The sequence below is a fragment of the Balaenoptera physalus genome, assembly GCF_965194825.1.
Source record: "Balaenoptera physalus genome assembly, chromosome: 8".
Lineage (NCBI taxonomy): Eukaryota > Metazoa > Chordata > Mammalia > Artiodactyla > Balaenopteridae > Balaenoptera > Balaenoptera physalus.
This window is the reverse complement of record NC_138887.1, coordinates 99,557,450-99,579,366: the sequence shown is the minus strand read 5'-3', so window position 1 is coordinate 99,579,366 and position 21,917 is coordinate 99,557,450. Positions and strand designations below refer to the sequence as shown.

Sequence of the window (21,917 nt, the reverse complement as noted above, 5' to 3'; positions counted from 1 at the left end):
GGTTTCCTGTAGTGGCCCTTGGAAATATTCTAGTTAGGAGTTTTAGAATTTACTTTTCTAATGGAATCCTTAGAGTATCAGGATTATGATTCAGACACAGTCTCGTAGTTGATCAGTGGCCGAGCTCTAAGATACGGGCAGCATGATGTTGGCTGTGGTGTTAGACAGAATCCTTCTGTACTCTGTGCTATTTTTCTCTTCTCTGACTTCAAGAGCTAGCGGAAACCTCAAGATTGAAAAGGAGTAAGGATCAGCAATCTTAAGTACGGCTGTTAGTTGTTTGGTTTCTAAGGCATTAAGCACATGATAGACTGCAGAATAAAATGTGTTTCACTTAAAGTCACCTACAATTATTTTGGCTTTTCTAACTTTCCAAATTCATTCCTTCTCTCTCTTATAATTTGTTTCTGTACTCTTTTTCTTTGACCTCAGTTCTGAGCTTCTAGCTCTTATCTTTACTTTTTTCTCTTCTGGTTAATTAACAGAGATCATTAGTACCAAGATAGCTAAAACATTTTTTTGAGAAGGTAAGAGGGTGGAAAGACAGCTCATTTCTTCCTGAATCTTTATCATTCTACACTTGTCAGGTTTATTATTTATTTTGAAGCTTCTTTCTCTACATATGTTCACCACTACAAACAGAGGGGAACTTAATGAGCACCATAGGTGCATCTGGTTCAGAAAGTGCCCGGAGTTGGAGGTTTTGCTGTTTGTGCCCACTCAGCAGAATTAATTTGCTTGATTGTGTATTTTTGAAGTCAGGGACTATGTCTTGATAATTTTGTTTAGTGCCTAGCACGTTTTCATGTATATCCAGGCACTTTAAATAAATGTTTGATAATGATGTTAAAGTAAGTAGTAGCCTTTTCCATCTGAATTGTGCTGTCATATACTTTGAGGCTTTTGGGCCTTACTTTCCTAAACTTTTATTATCTCAATATTGATAGATTTAATTTATTTTAGAAAGTGCCATCAGTACTAAAATGAGAGTTTACGATAATAAAGAGAATTCTTAGTATTAGTTGATAGTGATTAGCGTGTATAGAGTGCTTACTATATACCAAGCGCTTTGCTAATCCTTTATATGCATGATGCCCCTAATCCACCAACAACCCTATGGAGTAAGAACTGTCCCTTCATTGTGCCCACTTTACAGAACAGAGAAATTGAAGCTTAGGGAAGTTCAGTGGTTTACTCAAGTTCACACAGCTAGTAAATTACAGAATTGAGACTTGACACTAAGTCTGACCACAAAGCATGTTCCCTTCATCAGTGCACCTTATATTTGCAGATTTTATCATTTGCAAAGTACAGTCACTACATTACTTGTTGGCAGTTTGGTGTAATGATCTGGAGCTAGATTCGTTGGTGAAATTTTTGTATCCACAAATTATTTCCTGTGTGACCTTGGGCAAGTTAAGTTACTTAAGCATTCTGTATCCTAGTTAACCTCATTTATAAAATGAGAATAATATTTCTTACCTGATAAGGTTGTTCTGAGGAGAAAATGAAAAATACATGTAAAACAGGGTGGTCCTTCTCATGTTACAATAAATGCTAGATACGATTACTATAAGTAATTTTCACAGTATAAATGTGCAATTTTTTATTACCTTGTAAAGTTAAGTTTAAATGGAAATGTGTGCATTAGAAGAGAGTTTATTGCTACGCACCAGATTTTAACTGCTGCTTTTGTGTTTAATTGGGAAATGAGGACAACCAACTATATTATTATTTGCCACCAGTTTTCTTCTAAGCAGCTATTACTAGTTTATCATTCCTACTCAAGTTTTTCATTTATCTTGAAAAGGTATTAGGTAGTTTTAAGCACATTCATTGTAAGTTAGGCTTTGTTTTTATCATTACTCCTTAGGACAACCCATCTGTCTTAAAATTCTCTTAGTATCTGTTCTATCACACAATATTTTGGTTTTGGTCATGTGTAAAATATTGACATGGAGCAAATATTAACTGAGTAACATAGTTGAAATATTTCTACGAAACTAAAGTAGATATGCATTACTATTTGAAAGCAAGCATTTGGTTGTGGAAAGAGTGGATTCTTCAGGAGACCATGATTTGGGCTAAGTCAGGAATTTCTTTGGTGAATGTGTCATGAAGAAGTAAGAAGAAATGGTACTTTTCAAAAGTCTTGCCGATGGTAGTCATTAGTGGCAGTACTCCACGTTTCAGTTGAGGCCCAAGTACTGTTAAATTATCTACCAACAGGGTTTACCCGCACATCTCCCTGTTCTTGATCTTGTTTTTTTTAACCATAAGATGACGATTTTAGAAATGTTTGTGTCTAGGGTTAATTTGCAACACCAGAGAACCTTTGTCCCTAGGTTTAGATGAACTTTCATATCTTGATCTGCAGATCAAGTGCTGGGGTCCCAACACCTGGGTTGTGTGGTTTCTTAATGATTCTGATACTCAAATTCTTATGTCAGGTATCTGAGCATGTTTCTGGCACACAAAACATTGTAATGTTTAAACAGTAGAATGAGGTGGTTGAAAAAAATAGGCAAACCAAAAAAAAAAAACCCACTTTGAATGCTTGAGCAATAATGACTTGCAGTCTATCTGGGTGTCCTGCTCCTGTATAATCTGGTAACACTTTCAATGCAAGAGCATGTAATAATGTTATGTTCAGAGGAGAAATTATTACACCAAAATGAACCCTAAATGCATAGAACTCTCTTTACAACTCAGGTTTTGAATATTAGTTTTTAATTCCTTCTATCTGTGGAATTATCCTGAGAATAAATTAGCTCTGAGAAATGGAACTGTGGCTTTTAGTCAGGCTTTCTTTCTAGGCTGTGCAAAAATATATTTTTTAAAAAGTTGAGACTCTTCTTGGCTAAATCGATGCTTTGGTAGACCTAAACCCCAAAGTACTGGTTGTGTCTGGTAGTTTTTATTTTGGATGGGAAGAGAAAGTGAGGAATAGTTTTCTTCTAAGAAAAAAAATAGCCAAGTACTAGGAACATGGTGTGCACAAGTGATTGAATTACATGAAAAAAAAATTAACTTTTAAGGAAAAGATTTTTATGTAGTGTTCTTGGATTTTTGTCATATAAGTTGTTAGGGTCGTTCTGTGTAAGCTTCTGCAGGAGAGTGGCCATGCCATTTTCATGCCTTTTGCTCATTAGATATTTACTGAGTTCCTTGGAATCCAGCATGCTGGACATTTGTAGATGTTTGAGACTTTCTGAGCCTTATTCTCCTTTCCTTTGAATGGGCAGGCTTTGAGGACATAAGGTAGGCTCATGGGGCTGTCATAAAGATAGAGAGGAACACGCTTAGTGAAATTTGTGAGTCATCTTCAATATTTATATCCTCAAGTTAAACTTTCCTCAAAACGTTTTCATGGTTTTCCAATTTGCCCTTTCTTTGCCTGGCTGTCTTGACTAGCCAGCTGTTGTTTCTTATGATTGTAAGTGAACACAATCACTTAGTTACCATGAAATTTGGATACAAACACACACCAGAGGAAGAAACTTTTCAAGGAAATGGTTTTGTTGCCTGTAACTGCCCTGGATCTCTTTTCAGTTTCTAAGTGTATAATTGTAATGATATGAATTGTTAGTTTTTAAGGTTTAAGATACTTCTTTGAAGGTCATTTCTTTCTAAAACAGTTAACTAGAGCTAAAGAACACAATGTCTTCAAACCACAGATTCTACAAGATAGAAGTAAGACCCACAGTACGTGGATTACCGGTCACCACCCGGCTTGCCATGCCATCTCGCCGCAGGCGTGTGGGTGCATGTGTGCCGGTGACACAGCATCGTGCTGCGCTCTTGCTGCTGCTGCTGCGAGTGCAGGGTTTTAGTTGGTCTGTAGCTGGTCAGGAGAGGTTCATTAGAGAGTGCTGTGTGGGGAACTGAGAAGGGGCCAGGCCTTAAGGGAACCTAGCAGTAATTGTACAAACTGGCTTCACCATATGGATTTCAACCAGGTGTTAAAGAAGCCGGAAAAAATGCAACTCTAGGGACTGGGTGTTGCCTTCTTAGCAGCAGGAGTGTGGCGTCTCTGCTGCTATTAGCCCTTCTCAGACTCTGCTTTTTTTTTTTTTTTTAACATCTTTATTGGAGTATAATTGCTTTACAAGGGTGTGTTAGTTTCTGCTGTGTAACAAAGTGAATCAGCTATACATATACATACATCCCCATATCTCTCCCTCTTGCGTCTCCCTCCCACCCTCCCTATCCCAGCCCTCTAGGTGGACACAAAGCACCGAGCTGATCTCCCTGTGCTATGCGGCTGCTTCCCACTAGCTATCTGTTTTACATTTGGTAGTGTATATATGTCCATGCCACTCTCTCACTTCGTCCCAGCTTACCCTTCCCCCTCCCCGTGTCAGACTCTGCTTTTACTTAAAAAAAAAAAAAAGACACTAATTACCTCATTTGATATCTTCTCAATGTGGTTATATAACTGCCTCATTATTTCCACTGCTTGCCTCTTCTGTGTCGTTCAGGTATTTTCTTTCTCCATATAGCTTGAATTTAGACTTCTGTAAGAGAAAATCTGATTGGTTCAGTTAGGTGCATTCTTGTTGGGCAAATCTCCCCTGCTAGGCCTCTTCGTAGGTTGCTGGCCATAGGTTGCTCTTCAGAGGTTGGCTGTTCCTGGGACACGTGCTCTCTGTGGGTCCTGTCGTTGGTGATCATGGTAGCAGAGTCAGTGCCATAAAACATGGCCCTGGACCCAGTAAGAGGAATCTTTTGGTGCCAGTCTTTTAAAAGAGGGATGTGGCTGGTTCTAGAATGTACTAACCTTTCCAGTACACGTCATTTTCTTTCATTTTAAAGGTGATAGAATTAAAGGTAACCTGTGGGCTTGACTGTTCGTCAGTGCAGCACCAACAACGCTTTCCATACTGAGAAAATGTGCGGAAGAGTTTTCTAATCAGTACCTGCAGTTCCTTTTCTGAACTGCCTGGTGCTGTTTCCGTCTTTGGCTTTGTAGATTCATAGACAGCCTGAAGTTTTCACTCAAAAAGAGCCATTACATTTCCTGTAACAGTGTATTAGGCCATTCTGTCAGTTTCTGTGATTTTCCAGACACCCACAATTATGCTGCACAATTTGAGTTGGTGATTTAGTGAATCCTTAAAGTATTGCTTCTGCTCTTCTTGTATTTTCTGCATTTGGGCTTACTCTGCAATAGCTGCTTTATATCGTCTCATTCATTCCTTCAACGACAGGCACTACTGAGTGTTCATCATGTGTCTGGCACCATTCCATTCTTCTGGGAAAACAGAATCACACAGTGGTTAAAGCATGGATTTTTAAGAATCATGCATACCTGAGTTCAAGTCCTGGCTCCTTTACTTACTAACTGTGTAGGTTGGGCAAGTTACTTAGTTTTTCTAAGCTTCAATTTTCTTGTCTGTAAAATGACGGTATTAGAAAATGCGGTATAGGTAGGTTTATTGTGGGAATTTATAAAAGTTTAATGATAAATTGTATGTAATATACTTAGCACAATGCCTGGCTCAAGAGCTCAATAAATATGTATTAATACTGTTACAGTGATCACTAAAATTGCTATCAGTTTGCTGCCAAAATACTTTCTGGCACTTGTCGAATAGTTTCTGGTTATCTTGCTTTGCCATTTGATGTTCGTTGCCTTTTTGTTGGTATTAATCCAGGCATTTAAGGAAAAGTCAGATGTAACATCTGTGATAAAGCCAAGACGGACAGCAGTTTATTAAGTTAGAACATATTATTCTATGGGTACTTAACCTGCTGCCGTTTTTGGCAGCACCTTTTGCTAATTGTTCAAGAATTTGTTGAACTTTTTATGATGTAATTGTGCTTCCTTGTGATTAATGTCTTATAGAACAATGCATTGTTTTGAGTAGCAAAACTCAGAACAGCTTTCAGTTTTATTATGATTATTTTTTGTAAAAATTAGGCTATGGGTACAAGAACATATTCTGAGTTTATAAGCAAGAATTATGTCTTCTCTTTGTATCACTAATGCCTCACAATGTACCTGGCATAAAACAGCTAGGAGAATGTGGAAAGAAGGAAAGAAGGAAAGCAGCAACATTACATCAGTTATCTGCAGGCTTATATTAGTCCACAATATGTCTTTGCTTTTAAGCTTCTTTTCCCATTACCTCATCTTCTAATCTATATAGCTTCTCTACCTGTGAATTCCTCTTTGTTTCTATTGCTGATGGCTTCTGGTTCCTGACTTTTTAATTTGAGCCTCCTAGCTTCTGCCATTGCTACTAAGTAGTGGTGACAGGTTCAAATTCATGGGAGTGCTGTACTGACTGTATACCCTGATAAATAATCCATAATCAGTTATACACTGTATGGGTGTACATTTAGTGATTTTTTGATAATTCTTTTTTTTTAAGACTTACCTTTGTTTAATTCATCCCTATTCAATTCTGTGAAATGCATCTCACATTTCACTTTCATATTCCACTCCCAGATCTAAACAAACTAAGCATACAATTGTTGATTGCCTCTTCTGTCATTTGTGTAATCTTAGGAATTAGAATTAGTTATTTCATTTATCCAATTCTCACATTGCTACTTCAGAGCTTTTACACTGCCCTTAAAGCCTCCAGTCCTATTTTGCTTCCTTGATAAGAGGCAGCCTTGCCTATATCATGACAAAAGGTAGAAGACATTTCTTTATGCTCCCCTTCTGCATCAGTTATTTTTTGTCTTTGGTTCCTTCTTTGGTTCTTTGAAGGAAGAAGTCCAAGTCCAACACTTCTACCGTTGCCAGTCTTCTTCCTCAGACCTTCCTCCAACCGTCCTCTCCTTCCTCCTCCTCATCTCTGTCTCCCTTTCCACAAACTTCTCCCCTCAGCCTACAAACATGCTCAAATTCCTTTCAGCCAAAAAGTAAACTTCCCCTCCAGACTACCTTCAGTCTAGTTACTGCCATCTGTTCCTCCTTCCTTTCACTGTCAAACTTCATGTCCTCTCATCATACCCTGCTTTAGCACTAATTTCACTATATTGTAATTGTCTATTTTGTTGTCTCCTTTCTCCGTTAAGCTCTTAGGAGACCTGTGCCTTGGTCACCATTGATTCCCCAGGGCCTAGGGTAGTTCCTGGCACATGGTAGGCATTCAATAAATATTTGTTGAATGAATGAACAATATTGAGCCATGCCTATACCATTCACATGTGAACCATATAGTTTTTCCCTACCCCTACATTTCTATTGAGAGTTCACTTGAAGGCCATCAGTGACCACAGAAATGCTAAATCTAGTGCCTTCTTGCTTCCCATCATGCTTGAACTCTCTACGACCATTAATGCTTACAAAAATGTACCTTTCCAAGATTTTCGTGGTTACTTGTAACTGGGGCACTTTGGGCTGGTCTCAGCATGGTATTGCATCCAAAAGAAACAGACAAGCTTCCAAATCTTTGGAAAATAATGAACTTTTTACTATTTTCCAGAAATCTTCTAAGGAGATAGGTACAATTACGTTAAGCTCAGCAAGCTTCATACAAGTTCTCCTTACCCGTCTCTTCCCAGATCCTCATACAGCCTGGCAGCTTCCGTCAATCCCCCTTCTGTAACAGTTCCCCCAGAATCTTGTGTAAACTTCCTACCAAAACCTCGTGTCTACTTTTTTCATCTTCTGATTCTCTTCTTTTCTCTAAGAATAACTCTGTTCTTTCCAATTTAAATCACTTTAGCCTCTCAGCTTCTTCCAGTTCTTTTCTATAACCCGTTATCCTGTTCAGCATTCCAAAAGTCTAGGAGCATTCTCTTGATTTCATCTGGTTTGTCCTTACCAATTTTCTTTGCATGATTTTACTTAATTTTAGAGCCTTAGATCAGACACTATCTTCTCCAGTGAGTATTTCTTGATCTCCTAGGTTTGGCTGGGTTTCCCCCTTGTGTGTTTCTGTAGTGCCCCATCTATAACTATATTGAATTTAACTATTTGTGTCTCTCCCCGTAGTCTGTAAGCATCTTAAGAACTCCTGTCTTTTCTTTATACCCCTAGCATCTAGCACAGTACCTGGAACATGGTGGATGTTGATAAATAGTTCTTGAACTGATGGTCCTGTGAACTCTGATCCCTCCTCTCTTGCCACTGACTTTTATTTTGTTTCTAGGCCTTTAAATATGATCAGAGTTTCCTTTCTCCTTTTTCTTTTTTCTTTTTTTTTAATACTCTTACTGATTCCTCCACTCCTAAAGCATCACTTATTCTGTGAAGATGACCCCAGACCTATTTCCTAGCCTGGCGATTCTGATTATTAGACCATTTGTTTTCAAAGTTACATGTCAGACATCTCCACATGGATATTTCTCCATATCTTACCAGCAACGGAAACTCAGTAAGCCAAACTTATCTTCTTTTTAAACTTGCTCCTCCTTTATGTGTTCCCTGTTTCAATTATTCACACCCCTACCTTCTTGGTTACCTAGGCTAATTAGAATCCTAGGAAATACCTTGACTTCTTTCTCTCTCTTACACTCTTTACCTTATCAGTGATCAATGCCTGTTCATCCTGCAATTCAGTGTTTCTCACATTTGGGTCCTCCTTGCCATCTCCACCTTTAGTAGTTTGGTTAGGACTATCTCTTATTTACACTACTGCAATAATCTGTTAACTGACCTCCTCTCTGATCTGTCTTCCATGCTGCTGTCAGAACTACCTTCCTAAAACACAGATCCGTTGTTACTGTAGGTTCATTGCTTGACTAACTTACTCATTGTCAGGTCTCAGCTTAAATGTCACTTCTAAAGACAATCTAGAGTAGTCTCCCTTATAGTTCTGTTTCATGTTCCTTTCCATATTGTCATCTAATACAGTTTTTAGTTATGTTTATATTTGTGCATTGATTTGTTTAATGTCTGTCTTCCCACTGGAGAGATTTATGTAACAGACTGGGGAGAGTTATGTAGACCCTGTGCCTAGCACAATGCTTGGGACATAGTAGTCCTTAGAAAATATTTGTTGAATGAGTGGATCGATAATAGATAGCTTATCAGTATAGGAAAACAGGAGATAGCAAAGGCAGAAAAGTTACGGGGTCCTAGAATCTTCCTACATTTTCACAGACCTTGGTCTGTAGTTCCGGCCTTTCTGAAATAGTAATGGGCTTCTCCCTTCTGTCGTTTGCATTTATTTCCCTAAGGATGAGAGTCAACAATTATATTACCCCACACTCACATTAATGCTGATATGACTATAGTTGATTTGGGGGCTGTAGGGTAGTGGCAGCTAGATTTGTTGACCTGTTGTTAATATATAGGTGGTGCCCTAGCCATGCAGGCAAACAGGTATTTGCTAAGTTGACTTAACCCGGATTTCTTTTTAGCCTCTTGAGTGATGCAGGCCTTTGTACCACATGTTAATTAATGTGTTTATTACTTGTAGGACTAGTTGTGTTTGACATGAGGAATTTATTTGCCTTTTAAAGATTAAAGATTTTAATTTAGCAAACTTTTATTGAATGGAAAATGAAAAAATTATTTAAAAATATTATCTAGAAACAGATTAGTGAGTAATAAGCAAATTAATCTCCCCCTCCCTGTGGAGCCTGCTCAGGTTTCAAAAGTCAGAATTTCATCAATATTCTTGAGATTTCACTGTCTTAGGTTGACTCACTTCATCCATTCAGTAGACATTTTGAGCTCCTGCTTTGTGTGAGGCACTTAGTTAGGTGCTAGGGTTACAGAGATAAGAAATGCAGTTCCTTTTCTCAAATACTGTGAAAGAAGAACATGTTATAAGGATACACAGAAGTGGAGTATTAAGGCATACTGAGGGTTTGGTGAAGGATTTTCATAATTCATGCATTCATTTTTAAGTTGAGTTTTGAAAGCGTTAGCTAGGCAGACAAACTTTCCAGGTAGGTACAGAGGACATGAGACCACATGTAGACCAAGGGAAGGAATTATGGCCAAATCAAGAAATGTCTTATATACCAAGTGAGTAGTTTGAATCATATTTTCAAAATTAGGAGTAGCTGTTGAAGGATTTTAAGCCAGGGGCATCTGATAGCATTGAGAAGACTGAATTGAAGATGGGATAAGGATAAGATGTGTGGTGGGGAAATCAAACAGAAGCCAGTTTCAGAAATTTAAGTAAGAAGTGATAAGGACCTAGATTTAGGTAATGGCACTGAGGCTCTGGAGATGGATACAGATACTATAATTATTTCAGAAGTGGAATTTCTGAAGTGGAGTTGAAGATGGCGTCTAGTTTGGGCCTTCTGGTTGGGCAGGTAGGTGTTACCATTCTTCAAGGTAGGGAACACAGGAGGAGGAACACTTTTCCTGGGAAATGTTGAATTAAAGTTTAGACATGTTGAGTTTGAGGTGCTTGTGGGACATCATATTGGAGGTGCTTAGTGTGAGTAGGATATACAGACTAGAGGTCAGGAGAGAGATTGCGCAGGGGCTGGAGATTTAGGGATCATTCATGTACCTGTCGTGGTTGAAAACGTAGAGATTACTGGCAAGAACAGAGTCAACATACCATACTAATTCTCACGTTCTTTTGGTTTATTTTACAATTTAGGTCAGTGCCTTCCTATTTCAGTTTTTCATTTGGGAAATGATGTTTAGCTAGCACCGGTTCTCCTCCCCACCGCCACTCCCCAGCCCCATTGCCACGTATGAAATCTATAATATAGCATGTATTTGATACTACTTTAAGAAGTGCTAAATAATTAAATTGTAATAGTATTAGGCAATGTGAACTAATCCGTCTTGTATTTTGAGCGCTTTTTCAAAAATCTGTAAGGCCTATTTTTAAAAGATTATTTCTTTAAAAAGGAAATATCCTATTTTTAAAAATAAAACAATCAGTGTTCTTGGACTGAAGAAGATGTGTTTGTTGACTCCCATGGCTTTGGTCTATCCAGGAGTTGTTTGTGACTTAGTCCCTATGTCTCTGACTAAGGCAGAAACTATTTCTGAAAACTGGGAGGAAGCCATCTGGGTAAACTAATAAAATCTGACATAATCCATATGATAAACTTAAGTAATTTAGTATCCATAGCCAGATTCTGAGGGCAAAAATATGCTATTAAACATTGAACAGATTATTGAAATAAATTAGAGTAATTTTACTTTGCCAAGCTGCACTATTTGGACTAGTGAATATTTAAAATAACAGTGAAATGAAAACTAGGCCCTGCATTGTCACGTATGTTTCTGTGGTCCGCACTGGTTTCTCTCTTTCTTTTTACCTCCTTTCTGAAGGGAGAACCTAACAAGAAAACTTTAGGTCTTGCCATCTAGATAACCACTAGAGTTCAAGTGGAGATTTTTGTCTTCTTGGAACTGAAATGAAGCAGCCTATTTACCCTGCCCTGGCCAGTGGATACTTAGGAGGGTATGCAGAATGACTTTTAAGAAGTCAGTCCTGCTTGGGATTGAAACCAATGATTTAATTCTGGAAGTGTAAGTCTGTATACCATTTAAGCTATCCAACTTTTAATTAACTTTTAAAATCTGCCTTTAAAGGGAAGAATTCCCAGGAGACTGTGTGTCAGGTTTCAATAGAGCAGATTTTATGGATGAGTTATGAACCTTAACGGAAGTCAATAATAGAAATGCTGACAGACTTGAACTAGAAGAGAAGAGGATAACTATAATAAAACAACATTTTATTATAATCTCATAATCTATAGTAAAATGAGAAAAAAAACTTTAAAGTTTTCTGTTTTAATGCTTTGAAAATGGTTTCATTTTCTTGTTATTTGAACTTTAAATTAATCAACAATAGACATCAGCATAAACCTAACAGCCATGTCAGAATAACACAAGGCACATTGCTATAGCACAGAATTATTTTAAATCATAAACTTTTAACTAATACCTGTTTCAGATCTTCCTTTTTAAATAAATTTGTTTCTAAACATTGATTTTTCCCTCCCCGCAGCAAGCTTCTATATACTCATTCTCACCTCAGTAAATCACTAAGAGATTACTAAAAAAAAAAAGGTAATGTGTGTATTTAGGTGTTTGAAGGATTGTAACAAAAATGAATGGTAGAATAGAATTTTAGAATTTATACTTTCTGCACTGAGGACTTCATTTGTTTAATAACCTTCTTTATATTTGTTGATATTCTTTCTTGCCCTGTGCCAACGTTTTAGAGATAAATTTTGTTTAGAAATTTCTTACAAGATTTATCAGTATGTTACGAATAACAACACACACACACACACACTCATATACACACGCACACTCTTTATTCATAATACCTTGAATAATGTATCTTGCCAAAAGTTATTACACGGTTCTATATTATTACTTTAGCTTCACAAGGTTACTAGATCGTTGAGAGAGAGGTTAGTTTTTTTGACATTTTTTTCATGTAGTAGAACACACAGTACTCTTTCATCAAGCAGACCCAACTCACAATCTTAATCAATGGCAAGGTAGAACCGGCACCTCTTGATTTCCTCGTTTTGTTGTATTTTGGGTGGAGCTGACTCTTGAGTATGAAGGTTGTGATAGGAAATAATACTAGGTACTTGCAAGAAAATACTGGAAGAGGGTTGCCAAGCCTCCTGTATAGGTATGATTTTCTCATACTTCAGAGCGCTGCCCTATTAAAAGTTGTATCTAGATGCATATTAATCTTATATTTGAGCCTGTTCAGTCACTTTTGATATATCTCTAGCATGTCATCACTCGTGTGAAGTATTCTATCAAGAAAACTTGACAACCCAATATTTGAAAAATAATTTCTAACATTTTTTTTGCCAAGTTACTATTTAAAATCAAACTGTGACTAAAACTAAATTTATCATCCTACTACCAGACTGATTCCCCTTGCTGACTTTATTTTGTCCATGCTACCATCATCATTTTGCTTATCACACAGATTTAAAGTGCTGTTTCTTCTATGAATCTGTTCTTGGTAGCTCCAACCCATGGTGACCTCTTCCTGTGATGAACTCACATTTACCAGTTTTTTTCACTTTCATCCTTTGTGTTATTAATGCATTATTATTTAATTACAGTGTCCCCATGATCAGACTGTAAGCCCTCTGAGTCTCAGGACTAACAGCTTTGCTCTACAGCACGTGAGGTCATGAGTGAATGGGTCATCAGGCCTGTCCCCATCTTCTGTTCTCCAGCTGTCGGTATCCTCTTCATGTCCTGTTTTTACTGGTCTAAACCTTCTATTGCTCTACCCTTGGCTACCCTGCCTGGTCTGCTATTATCTTGTGTTTATGAAGATTATGGATGATTTTTAGGAGGTTCTTGGGCTAATTTTAGGGGAATACAGGGGTGATTTTTAACTTTTTCCTTACTCAGGATCCATTTTTAAACTCTACCACAAGATTCTACCTCTTTATTTTTAATATTTACTCATGTATCAAAGTATGTTTTGAGAGTCTGTATCTTAGAAGCAATAGTTTGTGTGTGTGTGTGTATAGAGGACTAGCCAGATTGTTTGTTTGTTTGTTTGTTTATTTATTTATTTATTTATTTATTTATTTATTTATTGGCTGCGGCTTGTGGGATCGCATTTCCCCAACCAGGGATCGAACCCAGGCCACAGCAGTGAAAGCCCGGAATCCTAACCAACTAGGCCATCAGGGAACTCCCAGGACTAACCAGATTTTTTACTTTTGATACAGATTAAAAACAAAGAAGAGAAACATTATCAAGTTCACAAACATGAATTTTCTTCCCAGATTCTTTTGCTTACTATGCTGCTTTTGTAGCCTGGTGGGAACAGAGCAGGCAGAGTATAAATAATTATAATATCATGTATGTAAGTCACTGCAAAGTAAGGCTTATAGTTATTTTATTTAGCCATCTGGTATATACATTTTGTATATACCTTCTTTTGAGCCAAAATTCTGTTGAATTGTAGATGGGAACTATAGAGATGTAGTATAACCTCATTTTAAAATGGAGAAAATTGAGGTAAGTGATTGCACAAGGTCAGTGAAGAAGTCAGAAATAGAGACCAGCTATCTCTTAAAGATTATTTTAGTAGGTAATAACATGTACATGTTAACAAAATTAAACAGTACAAAGAGATGTACTGTGAAAGGTAAGTTTTCTTCCCACCCCATCTCTTGGTTTTCTCATTCTCTTCCCCAGAGTTAAGAAGTTAGTTTCCAGTTTATTGGGCTTTCGAGATCTGTTTTATGTATATATAATCATATAAATGTATATATTCCCCTTCACGCAAATGGTAGCATACTATACCGTACCTTGTTTTTTTTCACTTTTTAACATTATGTCTGAAAATTGTAGAACCCAGATGTTTTTATCCCTTGGTCCATGAACTTTCCATTTTACTTTACTACCTATCATTTAGACAACCAGTTTTTGTTAATGTGAACAAAGTGTTAAATTATTCTTTGCTTCTAGCATATCGTATTGAGTACCTCATGTGCAACATAATGTGGTATTTCACATTTCTTTCAGAAAGAGAGAGATCATGGTCATGGATTTATTTTATGATAAATGGTAAAGTGAAATGTACATAATAATTATTACTACTAGTTACCAAAAATAGCTGATTGGGATATTTTCTTTAATATATGAAAAAGAAATGGCAGGTGAAATTTTCAGGGAAATTATTTACTTTTAAACTTGTGTAAAAACTTGTATGGTATGTACAAAGCAGTTTAATATCTTAGTGCCAGTGATAAGCAGTGGTGTTATAAATATTAAACCACAAATGTTTATTTTCTAATCTCCAACCTCATGCAAATCACAGAAAAAATTTTTCATTTGTTTCTCAAAACAGTTTTTAACTATGTGTTTTAATCTTCTTGAGATGACTCATGGTCATCTGTATAAAAATATACCCTTAATTTTGATCATTCAGGGTTTATTTTGGCTAGCTTCTCTGTCAATGCAATTATTGCTTTATTTTTCAGAGATTAATGGGGCCTCTTACAACTGCTTGATTTTAGATCTTTTGGACCAGACTATATCACAAAAGACAAATCCATTAAAAAAAAATGTGGACCATACCAAATGTCCATGATTGGAGTCATAGAGGCCAAGTACTTATATTTGAATTTTACTTTAGATAATTAGTAATCCTGCATTCTCCCTAAAGATGGCAGTACTTCTCCATGTATCATTTACTGAGTAATTCTGTTTGAAAATAGTATTAATTATAACTCCATTATTGATTGGAAAAAAGTTAATCAGACTAAAAGTATATTTTAATAATAATATCACAATAGTTAAAATTCAGTAGTAGAACAACTAAAATTGTATCCTTGAGGTTCATAGCATTAGCGCAACTTTTATGTGTGTTATCCTTGACCCTGGACACAGGGTCTTAATGGTTCTTACTGCATTCTGGCTTTGGAATTCTTGATGAGACATCATGAACTCAAGTCTTGTCAAGAATTGTGATGTCATGTTAGGACCTTGCTGTATTTATTTAGATCTCTCGCCTGTAGAGGTGTCATCAGAAAACAAGAACTAACAAAACACCCCAAACAGAAACAAAACCCTTAAGTAACTGCGTATCGTGCATATTTATGGACGTGAGAAATGTTTTAATCTTTACTCTTTGGTAAAAGTTTATATGTGCAAGTTCTACTCGAACTTTTTTGCTTAGGTGACTAATTCTTTTGATAAATGAAACAATTACTTATTGGTGCCATAAAAAAAACAAACCAAAAAATAAATAAATAAAAACCACACAAATCTTCAGCCTTCTCTGCTATAGAAACTAACCTCTAAATTCACAAGGTAGTGCTCTGGAACATGGAGAAACAACGCTATATCTTGTTCCTCCATTTTCCATTATTCCCGTTTCGAATTAAATGGTTCTTCCTTGCGTGCATGGGTTTGAAATCACGTGACATTGTAGTTTGAAGATGGTGAACAGCAAGACAGAGGGCAGGCTAGCCTCCCTGCTAGGCCTCACAAGTAACTTTCACACGGTCACTACTTTCTAAGGCTGGCCCTATTGGTTCATCTAGGGCCATTACTGGTTCACCTAGCAAGGTGACTAGGTGCTTGAGGACTGTGTCACTCTAACCAGCTTCATAGATACTGGTGTATAAATACCACAATACTAGTTTTTAAATTTGTCATGAGATGTATCAGGGACACTGGCTTCTCATGTTTATGGTTCAGTGTATTTTCTCCCAGTAGGCAAATATACTAAATTATAATGAGAAGGTTTCTTGATGAGCATTGAATCAGCTCTTAGTGACCAGTATCAGCAAGCTCTGGTAGTATGATACATTCATCTTTCCCATAGGAATATACTTGCCACTCAGACCAGATATTCATCAATTTTCAGAGAATCCTTTCTAGTAGACCAGGATGCAGACAGATGGCCAGCTTTTGCTTTCTTGATTTCTTTTCTTACAGGTATTATAGATTGTCTCCTTTAGCACATTTTTTTTTCCCCATTAGAGTTTAATAAAATTGCACCAATGTATGTAAAACACTTAGCCCAATGCCTGGCATACAGTAAATAAATGATAACTAATATTAATAAATGTAACTGGTGTTAAGTTCAGGTTACCTTGGTACTTGTAATGTCAAAGACAATCTTTTAAAGGGCCATTTCTTTAGATGACTGATCAATCTCATCTTTCACATTTTGAGTTATCTTCATTGTTTAATTCCTTATTCTTTTAACTCAATTGCATTTATCATTCATGTTGAATCCCTTTTGGCTCTGCATGATTTTGCTACCATTTTGTTGAGATTTTGATACTCTTAAAATTTAAGTTTCTTGCTCCAAAATACCCCATTCCCCACAGTTCTTCCATCTGTAATGTGAATCTGTTGGAAGAGATAATCTTCAGGTTACTGCTCAGCTCTAGGATATAGGTAATTTTATATCTTATTTGAGCAGATGATGTCGATTGTAGGCCTTTCCATCTAATCAGCTTACCTTAATTTCAAATCTGCTTAACTTCTTTCTCATAGAGTGTAAAGTTATTTTGAAAATGGTCTGAATCCTTAGACTAGCAGGTGGCCATGGAGCTGGGAGGCACTGATTGAACAATCCAGGGGTAGAGGTATGATGGTGGTAAATTCAGCAGTCAGCAATGGCATTACGGATCTGGTGAACACACACTTGACAAATGAAACTTCTTGTGTGAAAATGAGTACAGAAAGGAATAACTGCGATGAGTTGACCTGTCACTCGGGCAACAATAAGCGTTGTTGTCAGCCTTCTCTCCGTCCATCTGGGGATGTTATTCTTTTAAGAATGGCAACATAGGTTTAGGAAAACTGGAGAAATTGCTACAGCTCTTTCTGGTGTTTGTAAAAACACAGATTATGGTGCATTTTTGAAGCTGGTGGTCTCATAAGCACACTTTGAGGACAGTCATAAACAGTAAACATTGTGGGGGTTCATAAAAATGGATGGGTCATTTCAGACTGCACTAATCCGGGAAAGCCAATTAGAATGGCTGAGGGTCTTGAGGGATGGGCAGTGTTTGAATACATGAGAGGAGGGAGAAGACATTTTTTGATGGATGAAATGCCAAGAACAAGAGCATAGAGGTGGGAAATAATAGTGTATGTTAGGGGAGTGGAGAGTCAAGTAGTTTGGCGCAAAGTTTCTTAAATATGGCCCATGAAAGAGAATTGAGGCAGTGTTTGTCAAATGATATCATTCATTTCCGGGTTGGAAAAAAATGGGCACCATGCCATTTCCGTTCGTCATGCAGCCGGATAACACTACTGACGCCTCTCACTGCATCAAGCTTCACGTTTTCATGGGCTCTCTGGTGTCATCGACAAAGAATTTCATTTTAGGACTCTTCTTGGAAACTGGAAAGGCTCTCAATATCTTCAAAATAATATCTCTCCCTCTCTCTCTGATAATTATTCAGATGGCAGGAAAAAAATGATAGCACTCTGAGGTCAGATGTACACCTGTGATGTCAGGCATACATCGTGGTTTTCCTGCTTTGATGAGGGATAGCCACATGTCATTGTGCCTCATTACTTTCCATGTCAGCAACTGTCACCACCTTTCCAAGAGGTATTGCCAAGAAATGGGAACAGAACATGATGTTTTTCTCTACTAGACAGAAAGAAACGTGCTGCCTTTCCAGAGGTCTTAATTGAACTTGAAGGCAGAGGAAATAACGTGACTTGACTTCAACTTGAAAGCCTTAGAGGAATTTAGTGTTCTAGTACACAGGCTACCTTAACCTGACAAAGCATTCTATGAAATTCTTCTTTGGTTCTGTGTACCTTTGTGAGTCAAGGATTTCAACAATTGTTGCCATGGAGAAAAAGTTACAATTGATTATCAAAGATTATGTATGTGTTGCTATGTCAAAGTCCATATTACAATTTCAACTCAAGCCAAATCTCAGATTTACTACTAAGCAGTTAGAATTTTAAAATTTCTTTCAGTAAGTCACCATTTTTCTTTCATGAAAAATAACAATGTGAGGGAGGGATTCCTTTCTTTGTAAATATTTGTTTTTGTATATTGCTTATGTTGAAGAAATCAGTTTCTAGTGCAGTGAAATAAAGTACATGGTGTATGCATTTCTGTGCATGCTTCTGGAGGACAAAGTCCACGTCTAAGCAGAATCTCGGACTATTCTTTGATTCCCCTAAAAGGTTAAGAACTAATAATTTTGCTAGTGTGGAGACAATGGGATGCTCTGGATGAATTTGAGCAAAGGAATGACAGGAAATTAGAAAGTGCTCACTTGAAGGATATGAGAAGGAAAGCTTTGGCAGGACTGCAGCGTGATTTAGGGATTCAGGTTAGCCTTAGGGTTGGAGTTATCTGAATAATCTGAAGGTAATTTTCTAGATCGAGCTTCTCAAAGGAAGGAATCTTATGTTGTCTTTTTTTTGGTTCTTAGTGCCTGAGCACAGTGCCTGAGACATAATAGGCACTCAACAATGTTGAATTAAATTGAAATTGCTGTATGGACACGATATACCAAATGAAAGTTAGATGATAGCACCCCAAAAATGTTCTTCTGTCTTATCTGCATTTAATACTGTTATGTTAAATCATTTGGTGTAAAATAAGGGTTTTGGAGAGACACTGCTTTATAAAAAACCTCATGCACCTTTTTTTTTTTTAATTTTATTTATTTACTTATTTATTTATGACTGTGTTGGGTCTTCGTTTCTGTGCGAGGGCTTTCTCTAGTTGCGGCAAGCGGGAGCCACTCTTCATCGCGGTGCGCGGGCCTCTCACCATCGCGGCCTCTCTTGTTGCAGAGAACAGGCTCCAGTCGCGCAGGCTCAGTAATTGTGGCTCTCGGGCCCAGTTGCTCCGTGGCATGTGGGATCTTCCCAGACCAGGGCTCGAACCCGTGTCCCCTGCATTAGCAGGCAGATTCTCAACCACTGCGCCACCAGGGAAGCCTTCATGTACCCTTTTTGTTTGAGCAGTTGGTTAACACAAAGGTTTGGCCACTTAGGATTTGTTCTTATTGTATATTTTATTTCTGATAATTTTTTTTACTACAGGTATGTCTCTAGACATGATCATTTTATCCAGTACCTGCAGAGGGAAGGAAACTTGCAGGATGGTATGGTTGATTAGGTCATCATCTGTTTAAGCTGCATTCCAATAAACATTTAGGCTTGGATTTACTCATCATTAAGGAAAATCAGTCTGACAACTCTGAGGTCACTTTGGCTTAAAATATCATTGGAACTTATGTATTAAATGGATCTTCTATCAGTTTAATAACAAAGCCCTGGAATCCCATCCCTACGTTACATTAGTATAATTTTATTGTCATCTTACACATTTTTCTGGAACAAGGTTTAGCAAAACAGATTCCCTTGGTATTAATGAGTGCTAAAATTTAAATTTGTTATGACTGGAAGACCAAGATGTAAAGTTTAGACTCTCGTTTATTGCAGTATTTTAGTTTTGCTCCCACTAAGTTCTTTCAAGTTAAAGAACAAATTATTGAATACATTGTGAAAACATTGGTATTATCTAAAACATTTGTTTCAAAAGTATGGTAATTTTTTTCCGGAAAACTTTGTGTTCCCAAGTCTGTGGAGATTACAAATCAAATTAGGTTTGTGAGCAGCCCAGAAAGCTTTTTTTTTTCTTCCTGAAGTAGAAATGCTTAATAGAGTAAAATAAGGTATAACTTCACAGAAGACAGTGGTTTTGATTAACTGCATAACGTTTAAGGCATAAACTGCTCTGAAATACTGTGATTTACTCAGAACTTTTGAGGAAGATAAACTACTGTGGACCATTCATTCATTCTTAAAATCTTTTGATGTCCACCACTTTGCTACACAATATAGAATATAATTTTGAATTGGTAGAAAGTTAGAATGGGTACGTAAGAATGGACTAAAATGCCTTTTATTAAGTTACTTGAATTTTTTATTATAAAGATATGCTTATTGTATACAATTTGGGAAATATATAAATAAAGATTACCTGCAGCCTCATCACCTGAAGATAACCACTTAACACTTTGGAGTGTTTCTCTCCACTATTTTATACATGTGTGGTGTGTGTGTGTATACACATGTACGCACATAAAGTATGCACACATCCCACCACTACAAATGGGGATGAACCTAATTTTTTTCATTCTATCTAGTATACCTTTCCATATGAATAGTTATATCCCAGCATTATTTTAATAGCAGGTTAGTTTCAACTATAAGAGAAAGACTATAATCTTATTTTTGGATATAGGATATTCCCGGTTTCTCCTTAATTTTTTTTTTTTTCCATTTTCTTTGCCTGTTGGTTTTTGCTGTTACAGATACTGCACTGAATACCCCGTATGAAATTTTTGCATGTGTTCATAATTACTCCTTAAGGGAAAACTCTAAAACTAGAATTTCTGGGTCAATGAGTATTAAAATTTTTAAGGGTTTTGGTACATTTCCCTAAATTGCTAAAAACGTGTATAATGACACTTCAATTGGATGCTGTTTTCCTCTGATCAACACAGGTTTATCTCCTGTGTTTACGTGACAGACAACCTGTTGGGCGGAAATGGCATCGCGCCGAGTTTGGGTTGGCGGCTCCTTGATTAGCTGGGAGGCGCCGGCGCGTTCGGCCCGTTTCTAACCGGCGTGTCTTTGTCTCTCTCCCTGGGGACCGCTGCCGCCCGTGCGGGCCGAAGCCTCGGGAAGCCGTCGCCCCGCAGCGCCGCCGCCCTGCGCCCGGCCGCCCCGGGGAGCCGCTGCCCTCCCGCGGGCGCCGTCACCACGCGCCAGGCCGCCGCCAGCTGCCGCGCCAAGCTCCGCGGCGGCGCCGCCCGGGAGCGCCAGCACGCCGCCCGCAGCCTGGGGAAGCCCGCGCCCCCGTGAGCGCCGCCGCCCGGCCGCCGGCGGACGCCGCCGCGCCCGGCACAGCCCAGTACCTCAAGCCTCGCCCGTCGCGCCTCTCCTCCCCGCCGGACCCGCCGCACCCGCCGGAGCTCTCGAAGTCCACTCGGGCGTCGGCGATCTCCCTGGGGTCCTCAGCCATCGCAGACCTGCCGTCCCCCCGCGCTTTACCGAACTCTGTCCCACGCAGCCCCTCAGGCGGACCGTGTGCCTTAGGGCCGGCGGGTGGGGAGGAAGGCCTCCCTGCTAGTCGCTGCTACTTGCTGAGCAGCACTTCCTCATCCCGTCTGCCACAGTCCCGGCTTCTCGGAGAATCTTGCCTCTGGACAATACCATCCTCTTTCCCTCCTCCTCGTAATTCGTCAAGTTCCTAGTCAGCTTCTTTCTTTCATTATTAGTTCTTCAAAGACTAGCTCCCACTTTAGTCTTCACCTCGAATCCCATCATCAACAAGCTGGTGACCCGCACTATCTGGAGTCGTGTGACGCGTAACTGTGGTTAAACTTGAACTCCAGCCTCCAGTCCACTCCTTGTAACTTCATCCCCAATGACCATTTCTTCCGTTCGGAATCAGCCCTTGCTCTCACGTTCTAGACTGCCATCCCAGGGCATCCTCAACTGGGTTTGCGCGGAGGCC

At 38.3% G+C, this 21,917-nt stretch overlaps 1 protein-coding gene across 2 annotated transcripts in view; it reads left to right on the top strand.

The window, feature by feature from the left end:
• The window catches only part of ZNF800 (zinc finger protein 800), a 53,887-nt gene extending 32,493 nt beyond the window's left edge, over window positions 1-21,394 (top strand). For both annotated transcript variants that reach the window (XM_082472323.1, XM_082472324.1), the window contains exon 6: window positions 21,076-21,394. In XM_082472323.1, coding sequence (XP_082328449.1) covers window positions 21,076-21,262 — 187 coding nt within the window. In that variant the 3' untranslated portion in view covers window positions 21,263-21,394. The remainder of the gene's footprint in view (window positions 1-21,075) is intronic.
• The last annotated feature ends 523 nt before the right edge of the window (window positions 21,395-21,917 follow it).